Source organism: Haliaeetus albicilla, chromosome 28, assembly GCF_947461875.1.
Source record: "Haliaeetus albicilla chromosome 28, bHalAlb1.1, whole genome shotgun sequence".
In the NCBI taxonomy this organism is placed as follows: Eukaryota; Metazoa; Chordata; class Aves; order Accipitriformes; family Accipitridae; genus Haliaeetus; species Haliaeetus albicilla.
The window spans coordinates 10,542,107-10,559,968 of record NC_091510.1 but is presented as its reverse complement, the minus strand read 5'-3'; the positions used below and the strand labels follow the sequence as shown (position 1 = coordinate 10,559,968).

Here is a 17,862-nt window from a genome sequence, read left to right as displayed (position 1 = left end):
TACCCAAGCTCCCAGGCTTCCATATGTATCACTCTTCCACATGTTCTTCTCTTCCATATGTATCACATTCAACTTCAGAATTCACAGGTAAGATATCTACCCTACACTGTTCTCAGGATACCAATAAAATCAATGCTCTGTGATAAACAAGTAAGATCTTTCCTATCCACATCACTTCTCAAAGCAGGATGGCTTTTTTAGACATGTGCTGCACTTTCAAATTCTTTTTTCAGCCAAAAATTAGAGTGCTCTGAACTTTACATTGGGCATCAGTCCCTTGACTTTTCATTAGATGCAATGAACTGCTAAAATATATTAAAAGAAAAAAAGATACGTTCCACTAAATCATATGCCCCTGAAGAAGGTATCTTTGAACTTAAAGGTCTAGTAGATTTACCTTTAGAAGAACAGAAACCCAATATACTTACTAACAAATATTTAGGGTCACAAGTGGAGATGCACACAGTAATCCCATCTGAAGAAGGCAGCTATAGAACAATGTCTTTGTGCATCCTAGAGTGACCAGCTCTCCTAGACTGCCTCTGTTGAACAAACAGGTATCAAATCAGTTAGGTCCTATGATTTCCTCTAACCCATCAACCATATCTTACTGCGTATTTCTGCCAGCTGTTTTTTACCCAAACATCAAATCACAGCTACACAGTAGAAAAGATTAAACTCTACCACATAATCACATGATATTAAAAGGGGAATTTCACCATCAACCTAAACAACTTAATTAGTGTTTCATTATTCTTAGGACATACAGAATATGCAGCAAAAACATGTTGAAAACAGTCTACTGCCACAGTACATATTTGTAAAAGAAAATGCCAACTGATACTAGCTCACTGATCTTCTCCAAATTTCTCCATTATTTTCTCTAATGGAATTTAGCTTTATCCTTGCAGATATCTAATACAGTTTGGAGGAGGAGGAACTTTTATGTTGCTGATAAAGAACGAGCATCACACATTGTTTAGGGGGGGAAGAGACTACCATACTACCATATTTTTCTCTCCCATTAATGGTTTTTCCCCAATCTGTTCTTCCAGAAAGAAACAAGGCACCAAATAGAATGAACTGAAACAATCTCCCAAAGCCTGCAGTGACCTTTTCGCAGCTCTCAAAACAAACACTGCATCTTTACCAGTGTCAACTTGTAAGAAGTCAGTCATTCTTCTAGAAGAGCTGTTCTTCTTTGGCTGAGAATAAATCTCTTTCCCTGCTTTTATTTTGTCACATGGCTTGTTTTATAATATATCCTTCTGAAGTTCTCTTCTCATTTAATGAGTGGGTTGTATCAAGTTTCATCTTTGGTGCTTCTTCCTTTTAATTCTACTCCTCCAGCTAACATTTCCTTGTGTCTTATAAAGTAACATCTGGAATCCTGACAAAAATGTCCATTCACCTTGTAGCATCTCTATCAGACCAAACCCTGTATCAGTTTGCATAATCAGTCTCCATGTGGTTTACATCAGACCACCAACTTCACCTTATCATTCACAAATCCAAACTTCTGATTATCCTCCAAAGACCCATTTCTGAATGTATCACTAATAACGTCACTTCATACTCAGGTAGTTAAAACCATAACTGGGAACAAAGCTAAAGGAGATGGGAGCCATCCCTGACATTTTTATCAGTCTGCTTTGCCTAAATAATGTCTTGCTCTTATAGGATTATAATGGGTTATGGCAAAAGAGTTTAGATTAAAAACACTCCAGCAAGCAATAGCTCTAGATGATCAAGTTATTAAAACTTAGAAAGAAATGGATCAGAAGCAACTGCTTTGAAACATATTTTGTGGCACCACCACTCTCAGATATCGCGGAAGAACATTCAACAGTACCAGCTGGTTGAGACTCATGGGGTAGGAGATGAAGGAGAGGACTCCACCTCAGCACAGGCAGCTCTCCACAGCCAGGCTTCTGATCAGAGGTACAAGCCCTGTCTCAAAAGCAGCACAGAATTTTTTTTTTTATACCCGCATATCTATGCCAACTGCTGCTGGCAAGCCAGACCAGCTCACTGATCCAAAAGCGAGCAAACCCTCCAAACCCCCTGAAGGCTAGTCTTACACTAAGAGTTCCCACATTGTTGTGTGATCATTAGATAATGCAAAAGAGGGGGTAAAAGCCTGTGGAGGAGGGAAAACCAAGGAGAGAAGGGAATGACTGCCTATTTCTGCAGTAGTCTCAAGTTAGATCACATCAAGCATATTGTGAAATGGCACTGAATCCCCTTCACTAGCTGCTGCCAGAGGAGCACTGGTCCTGTCCTTGTACCACGGGCAGGAATCACTACCACCCAGCACCCACAGCAGTCCCCGCAAGGCAATTAGAGCTGTAAGTAAACCACCTACCATGAAACACCCATGTGTTCAACTACAGGTTTGCAGGACAGTCTCTCACTCCTCCATATACCAGACAATCATCACTCATTTAGTCTTAATGGACTGTTACTAAAATAGATCCTGGGACAATGGCTTGCTGAGGCTTCAGCAAACTAGTTTGGCTGGGTTCACCTTCAGGTGTCTGGAGTCTGGAAAAACAGATGGGCGTCAGCAGCAAGGCAGTGGTTACACGCAAGCCTTTTAAAGTCTGCTTTAAGTATTAGGGGAAGGAGGGGACACGACATAGGAAACTTTGGGCAGGAAGGAAAGCGGGCGAGCTGGGTTGTAGAGCAGCAGAGTTGGTCAAGCTGCTATTCTCTTCCTAAACAAACTGAGTGAGGAGGCTCTGAAATTACAAAGTTACTCTCTTTCTAACTGTAATCATATGCTTCAGCCTTTAAAACCTGTACAATAAAGGTGTATTTTGAAACTGTGTTAAGTCTTATGGTCTGTGTCTGTAACTACGTGTACCAAACATGCCTCCCAAACATAAAAGCAACCGTACTGAGTTAAACCAAACATCCATTTAACATCTCGCCTGTCTCCAAAAGCGAGCACATCTTCAAGGAGGATAAAAATGGGGCAAACACATGCTGCTTTTCCTGTAATAACTTTCCAGTCTCCAACAACTTTCATGGATTTCCTGAACCAGATCCCATTTGTATGTATGTATGCTCTGTTTGTATTTTTTTATGTATCCACCCTCAGTGGATTTCTCATCCTTTGAACCCATGAGAAATTTTTGTATCTACAGCAACATTTGGCAAACTGTTACTCAGATGTAGTACCCGCTCCATGAAGGTATAAAAACCCTATTCTTCCCTCAGGAGACATCTCCCTCCCCCTTGGTTTTTTTTGCACAGAAGTGTAACTGCCACTGACTTCTAAGGTTTTCTTGAAAAACGCTTTTCTTACACTTGCTGGAAGATGCACCTTCATTCATTCTGGGCAAAATGAAAGAGCATTTGTATTTAAGTAGTAAACTATATTATAGCCTCTAAATACTTGCAAACTAGCTTCAAAATAAATGAACTACACACTCACAACTAGGCATGGTATAAAGCCCACAACAAAATACATTTTTAACACATACTTTAATTCTTGAACAGAAAAGAAATTTCTACCATTTCAGATCTATTTTACATTAATCTGGTACAATACAAAGCAGAGAGGAATAAAAAAGTATGCATTTTAAATTCTGTTTCTTAAATGCCACTGTGTGCTATTTTTCTTCCTCTATTACATTTTTTGCATTCTAAAAATTTGTTCCCTGATACTGAAATAATATACAAGCTTTTAAATTGTGGAAGAGATCTATCAGATAAAAAAATTCATTATATACACCCAAATATTTTTAAAAAGAGTTTTACAGAGGTAAATTTAAGGGTCCTACCCATTAAATACCATCTTAAAGAATGCACAAACAATTTCTGTTAAGTCCTCCTGCATTAAAGTTTGTTTCCACATAACTATAATTTTTCATAGCATTTGATGCTGACTTTTTAATTCATACTAACACATTGGAGACTTTGTGTAAAGCTTTCTTTATATGAAAAAATTGGAGAAGAATAGAAAAAGAGAACGTGCTACACAAAATCCACCTGTTTTGGCAATTTTGAAGAATTTTAATTTAAAACATTCATATTAAAATTATTTGTAAGCTAATTCACATGATCATAAACTAGATAAACACTAACTTAAGTAGGCGATTCTAAAATTAAAGTATTCAAAGAATTTCCAGTAAGCTGAAGCACTCCCAGCATTTACAGATCTCAGAAACAACAATGGAAACAAAAGGAGCAGTTGCTCTCCATGGCAGAGTTTTTGCTTTTACAGCACAACTCTCCATCTGCAACCAGCTGACACTTTATTTCACACTGAACTGTGTTCTCTTGCTGTACTGCACCTGAAGTGGGCTTCTACAAGACTAACATTTCTTAAACTAGAAGATGCATTATTTAAAGGAGACGGGAAGCCTATTCAAGAGAAGGCGGCTGTTCCAAAGGAGCAGAAAACTGAAATGGGATGGGAGATACTGCTGGAAGAAGATGCCATAGGACTGGTGAGCACAGTGGAGGATGACGGGGACAGGGAATACACCCGCAGTGAGAAGCCCATTGGCCAGACAGCGCAGGTACCCAGAGCAAAATAAAAACCCCAACGAGTGCGGGCAATGCCACAAATTCACTCAGCCCATTAGCAATTAGCACAGGACCGGCACCAAAACTCGGCTGAAGTGGTGGCTCCCTGAGATATCCAGAGTTTTTTTCGGAGAAGCTCCCTACCACCTACATACCCTGTTCTGCTCCCAGTTCTCCAGCACATGGGTGCACCCTCTCAGGAACAGCTGAGTAGCAGCAGGTGCTACCTAAGAAGAATGTGTACATTACAGAGCAAGAGAAAGGGAGAGAGAGAATCAGGTGTTCAGTGAAAGCACAGCAAAAATGGGAAGGTTCCTGCATTGATCAAATAGGCAGGCACCATTCTGTACCAACCCGGAGTGACTCCCAGTCATTCCTATTTACTGTACGTAATAGGAAATGGGTGTTAGTAGCAAATGGATGGAATACATAGAAAGAATAGCTGAACTGTGAGATTGTTTGTGTATGGATTAAAATACAAAAGCAGTCTGAACAGAAGCCTTTCTTACTCTATAACAAAGTACATTAACCACCCCAAATATAATCCTATGGAAGTCAAATGAGCATCAGGAGAAGAAAAACTATGATAAAGATTGTACTATAGAGGTTTGTAACGATTAAACTTTTTTTTTCATTTTGAAAGCAAAACCAAGGTTTCACATCCTATTAACAGATCTGTAAACCCCAACACACTCCACCTCACTTATACTTCATAGACTTTAATCCTAGTGATGAATCACGCAAGAGTTATCATGCAATGTTAACAGAACTTCTGCTTTCTTTCCCCCTCTTTTAAGCCTAGAAAGTGATGTACACGCATACATGAAGAATGTTAAGGTTGAAAGGTGAACATAGTCAACATACAGAGGACATACTTAGTGCTAGAAAGTCCCTAAATTACATTATAAACATAGAAATGCATTTCCATCTCCTAGCTCTGTTGCTTTCTTAGACATAATTTTAGATTTTGAGACATGAAAACCTGAAATAATGAAAGTATGCTATCATGCCATGTTTTTCTTATGAATTGTAAAAATATAAGCATTGTAAACAAAATCAATATATTAACTAAATTTGCATATTTGGAGGATTTTACAGATTGTGCTATTTCAAGAGAAATAAATTCCAGCTATTTACATCTGAAGGAAGCCCTAAGAAGACTTAAGATGGCAGCAGAGGAAGCAAAAATAGATTGCTGAGTCTCCAACTGGAGAAGCCCTACAAAGCTGTGCAACAGGCAGTTCCACAGGAGGAGGAGAAAGCGAAGCACAGGTCAGACTCTCTGCAGCCCTTCATTAACAAAGTTAGAAAACACCAGAACCCATTGCCTGACTCTCTTCTCTCTTGCACCTTGCAAGAAAACAGGAAATGAACAGAGGATGTCATAGTCCACATCATATAGGACAGAAAGATGACAAGCTATTAGCTGCAATCTTTTCAGAACTACATCTGTAAGTTCCATAATTTGGCCAAATTAAAAGCTTCCTTCCATGAAGCAGAAAATTTAGTGCTAAAAATTAAACATATCGGATTCAGCCACAGACACACAGAAACACACATTCTCATGCTTCCCAAGAAAGATGCATCCTCACTAAAGCAGATGCTGGACCCAGAGCATACCACAGGCCAAATAAAAACCAAATTTCTAACCTCTAGTAAATTATTGTATCGTCCTTTCATCTTCCCCTAGTTTTGCTTCAGCTGCAAATTCTGCTGTCAGTTTTGCAAATTATTTGAAGCTGAGCTCCTGGAGAAGCAGTTTGAAGAAAATCTGAACTCTATGGGCCTCATCAGATATAAATATTGCTCCATTCAGGTCAGGTTACCCTTCTCAGCTGTATGTGGAAATTTGTTTCAACAGCTTATCTTCAAAACTCCTTGCACCTTAAAAACACTGCTCTTCCAACAGCTTAGATGTCCCACATCCAACAGGATTATACTCCAATAATCTCGTTTCTTTAAAGGATATCTATAGAAAATATGCAGACAGGTCCTGTCCCAGTCTGAGAGAATAAAAAACAGATGACAGACTTCAGCAATATTATAGATTTCAGATACTCAAGTTAATAGTGAAAAACTGTCTTGTGGACAAGGGACATTGCTCTTTCTTCCCTGAACATCTGCCTACATTAGGCTGCAATGCCAAACCAAGAACATTTATCCAGCTTTTTCCTATTGTGGGAAAAGGCAGGTGTTTTACCTCCACTAAACTGAAGAAAGGCTTATATTATCTCAGCTTGTAGGGAAATTCTTGTCATAGTATAGCCAACAAGTAAACACTTCCAGCATGCATGCAAGGGAGATTACAGCATCAAACATCTGTACAGTGTAGAAAGGCAGATTACAGAACTCAGCGGTCACACCGTGTCCCAGTTAGAAAAAGGATATACCAAGCACTTCACTCTATGAACACCAAAAAAAAAATTTTCCCAGTGAAGATGATATACAAGAGTCTCCAGAATTTTTCCTTTCCCTTAAGATTCAAACAATTAACCCTCTCGAACTCACAGAACAGAACATCAATAAACAATCCCCTAAATTTACAATTTCCATCTATCGCCACTGTAATTAGTACAGTAACCTAGTTACATGATAAGATGCTACTTTGTATTTTATCCAAGTCTTACACTGGATGAGACATCACACTGACTTTAGCAGAAGTAATGAAGTTTGTGTTTACCCAAAGGGTTTTTAGACTACACTATTACCTTCTTTACTGCAAGAACAGCATGCTGAACAACATATGCCACACATTTTCTCAAATCAAGCATTACTTCAGGTTACAACAGACAACCTCTGGAAAAATTTGATTTTAGCGTATCTTCAGTGGCCCTCAACAGGCTTCAAGAATAACAACAAAACCACTCCTGGAATTTAGTACTGAGTAAGCTTTAACTAGTACCATAACAGGCATCTAACTTCAACTGTAAGATTTTGCTCCATAGCCAAAATAATTAGCAGAAGTCACCACTTTATACCACACCTGAAAAAGAAGTTTCGAGACTGCAAATACAATTGCAAAATTAATCTCCTACACATAGACTTATCCCGGGATAATGTTTGAGACTACTAATAAAATGTAAATTTGAACTTTCTCCCTGTGCCTCCCCCCGTAACAACCTTTCTACAGAAGAAAATAATTAAAAAAAAAAATTTGACAGTCATGAACAATCTTAAATGTTTACATCTTACAGCTACCTAAGATACAATGTAAGAAAGCTAGAAAGAGAAAATGCAATTCACAGTTATGCAGAGAGCACGCTTCATAACCAACACACAATATAAAAGCATTCTCTCTCACTACGCGTCCCAGAGGCAACTATAAAGACAATTTATGAATGCCATCTGTTTCTAGTGCCCCTTTAACAATGTATTAGCAAAATACATGTATTACAAAAATAGAGGAAAAAGTCTTACTCTGCTATATCAAGATATCCACAGGAAGCAGCTGCATGTAGAGGTATCCAGCCTTCATTATCTGGTTGATTAATATTTGCTCCATTTTCCACCAGAAATTTCACCATATCTACGTTATCATCTATACAAGCCTATAAAGAAAGAAACATTTAAGAAATAAGTTCATATGAAAGCTGTTCTACAATACCATGCATCTTTAAGCAACATCTTCAGGAAAAAAGGTTAAGTATTTTCAGGTCTGATGAGGGAGTAGGGTTTATTTGTTGGGGTTTGACAGCAAGACAGGAAGAACTTGAGAGAAAAGCAGCAGATTTGTAAAAAAATCCTTAAATAAATTAATTAAAGCAGAGCTTAACAAAACCAACAAATATGATTTCCTCAGATAGATTTGTTCCCGTTTTCTGAGAAGCCGTTTACAATCCCCACTGCAACCTTGTTCTCCAGTACAAAGTGGTTCCCTCCATTAAGCCCCCAGGCCCTCGCTCCATCCCAGGCCCAGCTCAGTCACTTGAGTGGATATTACAATTGAATAAACAGCTACACCACGAAGTAGAATTGTTGTGACCAAGAGATAGGGAGCAGTTTGGAAAACAATACCGTAACATGGTTTTAATTATAATGCAGTTGAGACTAAGGAGTATGGAAGGGGATGCTACATCGCATTTCAACACCCTCCTGCTATTTTCTACTGCAGCGTATTCTATACCACCATACACCTTTTAACAGTCTATTAATCACTGCTGTTTATAAACTTACTTGAGTATCAGTTTGGGACACTGCAAAAATACCATTTGTGTACATCTCTTAATGACCAAGCAAACAGTGTTGCCCAGATGCACAACTATTGCCATTCTCCAGATCTCCATCTTGACTGGCTCCTATTTTGCCTTTCTTCTCTGCGTTTGAGTATTTTTCTCACAGGGTGCTCAGTGAGTTTTCTTGCCAACTTCCATACTGCTGCCCTTAAAAGGGCAGAGCAACAGAGAGAAAAGTCCCTCTGCATTTCAGGACAGCAAAGACTCAAAACAGCTAGACCCCACAAGACTGGTATTAATTTTTTAGCTTAATAAATCAACAATACTACATAACCAGAGGGCTGAAAAGAGAACTTCTACTGCTGGGCTCCTAAATCCTTCTAGAGAATTATGCCTCCAATTAAATGCAATTAAGGTATAAATTTTACTTTTCAGAATGCTTCTACAGCAATAAAGACTGAAAATTATATACTGCTTTATTATGGCAAAAACCCCTCAGATTTCCTTATTTAAGCAATTGTGCCTTCCAAGATGAATCCCAAAGCTTTCCTCCATTAGTGCTGAGGCAACAGCTACACTGTGAGGGAGATATGTTGCTGCCCCATTTAACCAGCCAAACAAAACCAGCAACAAATTATCCCTCACAACAAATTATCCCAACAAACATCTCTTTGACCCCATTTGCTTTAGTTAGGTACAAACTTAAGGCTTTGTTTAGAATGTAACAGAACTGTTTTAACAACAAGTCTCATCTGGACTTGTTCATCCATAAACGTGCAGCTAGACTGCGGTACACTGCTTGCATTATTTGTTTTTCAATTAAAAACAAGAACACATTCTTGATTGAAACATTCATAAACCGTCTTACATTCTCAGGTACTCTTGAAAACTGCCTTCCTAAAGGATTTTTTGAATTATCTTTTTAGTCATATCCATTCCTAATATCAGCAATTCTTTTAATAAAATAATTTATGAACATACTCCAACAATAATGACTACAAATTACTCAAGCATATTGTCTTCAATTTCTTCCACTTGTCATCAGTGTACAATGCTTATATGCTAGTAACAAGATCTGAAAGAAAAGAATCACCTCTTTTTGCAAGGCATTTTGTTACTTAAATGAAAAGGAACTAAATGCAAGACATCGTAACTCAGTTCAAGAGGAAAACAAATTCAAGAAACACAGATGTTTACACTCAACAGAAACATTAACCTAGCCATATTTCACATATGCCATATATCCAGTTTTTCTGGATATCCAATTTGCCTGACCACTGATATCCTATGTATATCATAACATTCACCAGTTTATTATATGGAAAATAAATTTGTATCAGAAAACTTTGGAATTGCTTAAGCATTTTTAAATAGAGATCTTTTAATATTACATTTCAATATGCTGCATACTCATATATCTTAAAATCCTCTAAAATTCATAATCTGTGAAAAAAGGGCACCTTAAAATTGATTAGCACTATTGAAAAAAAAAAAAAAAGCCAGACCATATGGTTGTGACACAACCCAACACCGAACAATCCTTGCCCATTTTTCAAGTATACATAAGAAAAACTGGCAAGACATGCTCATAAAAATACTGTTGCTAAGTGAATCAAAAGCTTACATATGCAGCACATTAAAAGACATATGACTAAGTGGCTAAAAATATTTGACCAAATTTGGGCAGTTTATTGTGCCATACATGGCAAGGATCAGGAGAGCTCAAATACACTTCTCATGTATTATCAGAGATGGCACATTCATGACAAGCCAAGATAAACAATCTGTGAGATTATATATATTAGGATGATAGAAGAGTAACTATTAAGATAATAAAAGAATTTACTCGCATATGCAAATGGGGGAGTACTGGCATTACTAGTAATCACATTTGTGAGGTTTAAATAATGTTCCTCATAACTGATTATACAATCTGAACAACTGTTCTAACAATTTTATTGTGGAACAACAGGAGCCACAGAAGCTGAAGTTGATGAAATGGAAGACAGTTGTGTAATTTAAAAAATACGACTTTTGAGCTTCCTTCAAGAAAGATTACTTAAAAATGAGCCTTGTACCTGAATTTTACAGAAAACCCACTGTGGCCTCCAAAAAGGTTATTACCTATCTTAAGGTGAAGAAAAGCAAATGCCATTGAGCCTATCACTGAAGAACACTTATATAATACATTCTATTTCTCCTTGTCCCCTTTTTCCCCTGAAGAGCAGTGCAGGCAGGTATTTGACGGACTCTATCCCTCTCAGCCCTTTCCATATGAAAGACACCTCTGACTATCAGCAGGTGCATTAAGTCAGAAAGCAAAGAAGCAAATGTTATAAAAGAAATTTTATCTCAATGTTTTTCCATTTCTACTCCGCTGGTCATTGCGCTATCTTTGTAGTCACTTCTAAAAGCAGTATTTATCAAGTGCCAAAAGTGCCTCTGCTGTTAAAGACTGACATCTCAACCCCAAAAGGAAAGCTTGTCAGGACAGCATGATAAACTTAAAGCAACAGCCTCTGAAAAGTCTGCCCTTCTAGACCGCAGCCTGAAAGTTACTACAAAGGAAAAAGCAACGCACATGCAAGATGTAAATAACAAGAGTCCCACTGATGTTACAGTGACTCAAAAAGATAAATTCCCGTGATGACTTCTGTCCCAGTCTCTGCACAGAGGACAGATAGCCACAGACCTTCCTCTTCCACGACTGCTACAATCCTTCCAGGATTAACGTCAGTTCTTGCTGTTCGTCTCCCCATCCCCAGTCTCTCCCTTCACGGTCCTCGGTTCCCACCTAGAGCCTCAGTTACCACTTGGTGAAACAACAGGTCGTCCTAACGCTCTTCCCGAGCGCTTGCTAATCACCCCATCTGTGGAGCACACGTACCAGCCAGCTCCTGGGGCAAGCAGAAGAGCATGGGAGCTCACGCTCAAGATCCCCTTCATCCTATGCACTGGTTCTGTCTCTCAAGCCCGTTCCCAGCCCCCACAAACTGGTAGAAAGGCAGCGTTTCCACATCAAGCACTCGCTACCCTGCCAAATTTGATGGAAGTTAGCCAACGGGCGCCAAACAGAACAACAGCTGGACAGTGCAATCGTATAAACCTCGTTTCCTTTGGGAACTAATTTGGAAACTAGGCTAATTAGTCATAAAGGCAGCAAAACAAAGCAAAGTTGATAATACAAAGTCTGGTTACTTTTTCTGATAAGAACAGAGATGAAATCTCAAAGGAAGTATATTAAGGGCCAGGAAAGAAAACCGCTTTCTATTTGTACAACAACCTGAAACCCGGACTGCAAAGACCAGCGAAGATCAACAGCGCCCGGCTCCCACACGGACCAGCCCCAGGTGGGGGCAACCTGTCCTGGAAACAACGTGCCTACGTTCAGTGAAACAACATTTTAAACTTCTCCCAGAAATGCCTTCTGATCACTCCGAAGGGGATAACCTGCCGAACATGCTAGATTTTAACTGTATTCACCATGACTCTGTATCCCAGTGCAAGTGGCATGGGACCTAGCTGGCTCTCCTTACTATCAGGTGTTAAGTACATAGGTGAAGGGTAGACCTAAGTTAGTAAGTAACCTTAAAAATAGATAGCTTTAAAAGAGATATCTAGAGCACTGGGTCCCTCAGTGAGTAACCACCCAAAGAATTCAGCAGACAGTACTCCTCCCCAAATGACAGGAAAAGCAAGTCTGTATTTTTTCTTTTTTTTTAAATCAGAACTCTTGCAGGGAAAAAGGCAATCAATCAGTTAGAGTACTGTCCCACATACATGCAGCAAACCTATACAGTATGTACCTTACGTTGGACTACAATTTTTATTGTTTTTCATCAATTATGAGATCTAATGAGGTAATGGCACCTAAAAAAGGTTTAGATGTTCCACTTTCTACCAGTATTTTCTAGAGAGAGATTAAAACCTACCTTTTACTGTTACCTGATCAGTGTCCTAATCTATTCCACAAATTAAGATATTTTGCCTCTAACAGCAGAAAATAAACATTGTATATTTAAACTCTGTCATTACATTTCATTTTTCCTTATTTGCTCTTAGTACAGAAAGGAGCCAAAAATATGAACACAGAATAATACATTAGACTTAAAGGATAAAACAAGCCAAACAACCAACCATTTTCAATTCCTGTGGGACTGCTGGAAACAGGAGAAAGACCTCACACAGTGGCCTGGAGAACAGTTTATCCCTTCCTTTGATTTAGCTAGTGAACCAAGTCCAGTGAGTCCAATGGAACTAAGCAGGACATTAACATCTTTGTTCAAGTACCCAAGAATCAAATTAAGTGAGGGCATCTACACCTAGCAGCAGAGCTGGTTAAAAGCGGCTCCTATTCTCTTCATCCTGGATTGCTTTTTCCGTCTGCAATCACATAACAAACACCCTTATAACTGCTGACATACTTTGACGAACTGGATCTAAAGTGGATCAGGAAAGCAATTTGAATTTAAAATTAAATGAAATAATAAAAGGACAGCAATACATTATTATCTTTATCTGATTAAAGCAGAATTATTTGCTTTGATCATATTGAAATGTTTTTTATATTCCGAGAAGCCTTGTTCTGAAATACATCTTCATGTCCTAATTCCACTATCAGAGAAACAAAATTTTGGTTTACTGTGAAATTTTACCCGTTACAAACCTTGTGTTAAAGCTTCTGCTTTCAAACTGACACTTTTCAAAGAACACATTTCTAAATCTGCAACCAATTCTACCACTCTCACTTTAAATTTACAACACATTTTAGCCTACTTTCTTGTTCGTACAGACTTCCTAAGGAAATCACATTACTCACTCTGTCTACCTGGCTGTCCTCCCTCCCTCAGCAATTTCAACTGAAATTGAGACAGGAATAGAGGTTGAAGAGAATTAAATTCACTGCTTGTCATGAAAAGGTGGTTAAAGGATGAGGCCTCTGAAATAACGCTGCCACAGAGCAGTTCACAGTGTGAACTCAACAATTACCACTTCTACCTGGGTCCTCTCGCTGGCCCTCCAAGGAGCTCAGCATCACCAAATAATCCCCAGTTTGAACACTAGTCTGACTCCGCACTGATTTCTGCCCTCATGAAGGAAGGTTTTGTTACGACAGGACATTACAGTTCACTAGTCACACTCTTTATGAACATCTTCTGTTCACCTTCACTCTCCTTGGGGAAAAAAAAGAGTAAGCTTACATATTGCAGTTCTTGTGGGTTTTTTTTCTTTCAGTAAACCACTAACTGAGAAGTTATAAAAAGGAAATTGGTCAAAAGATCCAAAGCAAGCTTGAGCAACACTTTCCACTTTCGGTAGGTCACATATTTATGCTGCATATTAATTAAGAATGCAGCACAAACAACTGAAGTGGCAATAAGGTGTATGAATTGAAAACATAAGCCTTATCTAAGTTCCAAGCTACAGATTTGAGGAAACCTAGCAGTTACAGCCACTAGAACAAAGGAGGAGTATTTTTTTGCACCTTAAATTTGATCATAAGTCCTTAATTCAATGTTTTCGTACAAAGTATAACATCTGAGGGTCTAATATTAGTAATGACAATGTCCTAAGACTCACTGAATATTTGGGAACACTTCCAGGATAAAGGGTAATAAGAATGGCAAACAAATTAGGTCACAAAATATTAGTGATTATTACACTTATTTACTATTTAAGGAATCACTATAAAAGCATGTGTTTTACATTTGCTGAGTATTCTTTTTAATGTAGTACATACAGGGTGGAAAGCCTGCTGTTGATGTTCACGATGACAGTAAAAAACAGGACAGTTTTGGTGTTGTAAGAGAACTTCAGGCACTAATCTAGTATTACAGATGACAAATGTTGCTCAATTATGAAATTAAGTATAATCTTTCCAGTGTTCATTTAGCCAACCCACAAGTCACAGCTCCTATTTTTCAGTGAGCTGAAATAATACCAGTGAGCTGGTAATAGCAGATGTCTCTGCAAGCTGACAAGATCTAGTTTTAGGGTTCAATATTTTACTTTTTAAAAGCATGCTTACTAGTAAAAATGGAAGTTTACCTTGCAAATATTCTTAATAAAGTGGTAATATTACCCTTTGGCTACACTAGTGTTATTTTAACTTGTTTGTAAGCATTGTGCGTATGATGCATGCGTGTGTATTTTCAGTTAAGAATGGCCAACTATTTAAAATCCTGGAGAGCTGGTCCATACATAATCATTAAAATGATAGTTGCCATACCCAATAACTCAAATTAACAAATCATTTCAAGAGCATCTCATTGCTTCTGCAAGTTCCGGCAGTTTCAAGTTTATTGTTTTTATTTCTCACCCCAGAATATGAGTCAATCTTGGCATAAATTTCAATGTCAAACCCTTTCCCCCACTGCAGGGCAGCAAACTTTTCTCTGGAGAAATTTCTTGGAAACATTTCACTTCTAAGTGTAGCAAATAAGAATCCTTTTAGACACCTGCAAAAAGCAGGTGGGCAAGACACTTTCTCCTAAGGAGAAAACACTACTTGAGGCTGACGCAATGTTTCATGTCCGTTCAAGTCTCATGGGGAAGGCATGCAGAGACTATTGAAACCAAGCACCCATTAACCATCATTACTTAATTCGAATGCCGCAGAGCTGTCAAACATTGACAAAAATAGACAAATCACTCCAGAACTCAAACTTCTCTAGCTATTAATTCCACTTCATGTAAACACCTTGTCATATGCATGAGTATATCTCAATAGAAGTTCACTTAGATTTTACTTCAGCTTCTAGAGGTGGATAAAATGAGGAGCTACAGGAAACTGATAACTGTTTAGCTCAAATATTCAGTAAGAACAGAATGTAATTTCTAAACTACAGTTTTGCCTTGTTTTCTCTGTTATACCGAACTACTAAATTAATTACACACCCTTAAGCTTTGCTAGTTTGTAATTTATAGTTAAACCTATAAATTTAATTAAGGGCACAATTCATGAAAAACGCTAAAATCTATCACTGTTGAGACTGATATAATCTACGTGCTATAAAACTGATTTCATAGGGACCTTCCCACTATTGAAACCCTAATGAATACTTAATCATAGCTCTTAATCAGGACTGTAATAGAATGCATATATTTAAGTGGTTTTAGCGTGTTTCAAGTAGAGATAGAATTATTCTTGTCCTCTAACCTCCTGCCAAGAAAAATAAAGGAAAGAGGAGAGCTGGCCATAACATGTTATTTATTATAACCAGAGATGCTACCATTCCTGTTAGCAATCCCAGTAATGGATCAAGACTCACTCTGACAGACACTAAATGGACAAAACAACCAGTCTAATGCCTGCTTTTTGCTGATAAAAACCCCAACTATTCCAGGCTACCTAGTATTACATGTAAATCTACTTTCAAATAAATATTTGTTTTCTTTTTTAGCTGCGTGCAAATCTATTTTCAGGAACACTTGAAATTCCCACACTAAAAGTTATCTCTTAATTAAAAGTACCATACTAGAAGTTTAGTACTAAACTTTAATGGTATTCCTGTATTTCAACTCAAAGCAAAATCTCAAGACAATCTGCCAGAAACATACCCGGAAAAAGCCTGCCAAAAAACCCAAACAATCCCAGAACAATGAGATGTCTTGGAAAAAAATGCTAGCCCTTACAAAATTATTTTAGAAGAGATCAAACCTAACAGCATTCAAAGAATAAATCACTGATACTAGAGCAGATCTATTTACCCGAATGCCCTTTTTTCTTCTGGCTCAATATATTGACATGAAGTTGATGAAGATACTGGACACAAAGGGCTCTATGAAGCGACCTTTGCCTAAACTTCACACAAATGAGGCTCTCCCTTAAACTCACGGTATTAAGCATCTGAGAAACAACTTCTGCTGTTCCTTCTGGTTTCTTTCAATTTAAAAACAAAATTGGTACATTCTGCGGAACAACAGAACTTGCTTTTAAATGTAGATTCAGGTTTCTTAGTCAGCTTTATAACCACACTGCAGGTGACAGCATGAGTTTACCAGGAGAAAGGGAGAAATGGAAGATCTGACAGCATGATATTACAGCTAGCACGATGTATAAATTCACAAGCTGTCTTGAACCCTGAAGGCTTAGGCAGGTAGGTATGTACAAATTACGTACGACAGATTCTCATTTTAGCTACACATTGTTGAAACCTACACCATTTGTCTAGCAGCACCAAATCAGTGAATTTGAGAGTTAAATCCAGAACCAAATTTCAGGCTCATTCATTTCACAAATGGCTTTCTCACTCCTCTGGCGTGTGCCTTTGGAGTTTGTTTTCTGAGGCAATTTCAGCAGTTGTGGCTGATGCACCATGCTACAGAGGACACAGACATACAACCCTCCACATCCACCTCCTGGCAGGTACAGAGGCAGTCTTTATTCATTGAAAAGAAATGGGGTTTAGGAGTAAACAAAATTTTCATACTGTAAAAATACAGTGCCATTATGCAGCTATGCTTTCATTAAGTATTTATCATTATAATTTTGGCAGATAGTGATTAGTTTTCATGGTCACACAATGTGTAAATATTAAATTTGAGAAGAAAGCAGTGTCATATAGTATACGTATTTCTGTTCCAGTCAATTTTAAAAATATACCAATTCTATTTCAAACACTTAAATTTTTTTCATGAGTAAACATAATATGCTTCTAGTATATGGGCAACTAAACAAGTTCATGCGCCAAAGCAGCTTTTCAATTTAAAATACCTAACATACTGATACCCTCTAATACACGTTCTTAACCAAATTAATCATCTAGCAAAACAAAAAGGCATCAAGAAAACTTACTAGAAGAATCTGTTTACATAAACAAACAGGTTTGTTCACTTTTATGTCTCTTGGATTAAATTTAAACCACGTGTGCCAAGTTTCCCTTTTTTCCTCTGCTTCTGACTATCACCGTTACATGGCTCCAAGTTCTTTGGAGAGGAAAACTGCACTGCCTTGCAAGAAAGCAAACCTGACCACATCTATCAGCGCTCCACTGTGAACTCTTACGGGCTGCATTAGCAATCTAGTTGTCAACTGACATTTAATCTTCTGCTTTAGCAGGATCTAGGGGAAGTTTTCATTACTTTCTAATTTTAGCCAAGTGAAGTGGCAAAGCCGAGTAGAGTAAAAGTAATAACACTGAATTTAATAAAA

At 38.0% G+C, this 17,862-nt stretch overlaps 1 protein-coding gene across 3 annotated transcripts in view; it reads right to left on the bottom strand.

The window, feature by feature from the left end:
* Window positions 1-17,862, bottom strand: part of PPP1R12A (protein phosphatase 1 regulatory subunit 12A) — a 126,002-nt gene that overhangs the window by 67,801 nt on the left and 40,339 nt on the right. For all 3 annotated transcript variants that reach the window (XM_069773425.1, XM_069773424.1, XM_069773426.1), the window contains exon 2: window positions 7,954-8,084. In XM_069773425.1, coding sequence (XP_069629526.1) covers window positions 7,954-8,084 — 131 coding nt within the window. The remainder of the gene's footprint in view (window positions 1-7,953; window positions 8,085-17,862) is intronic.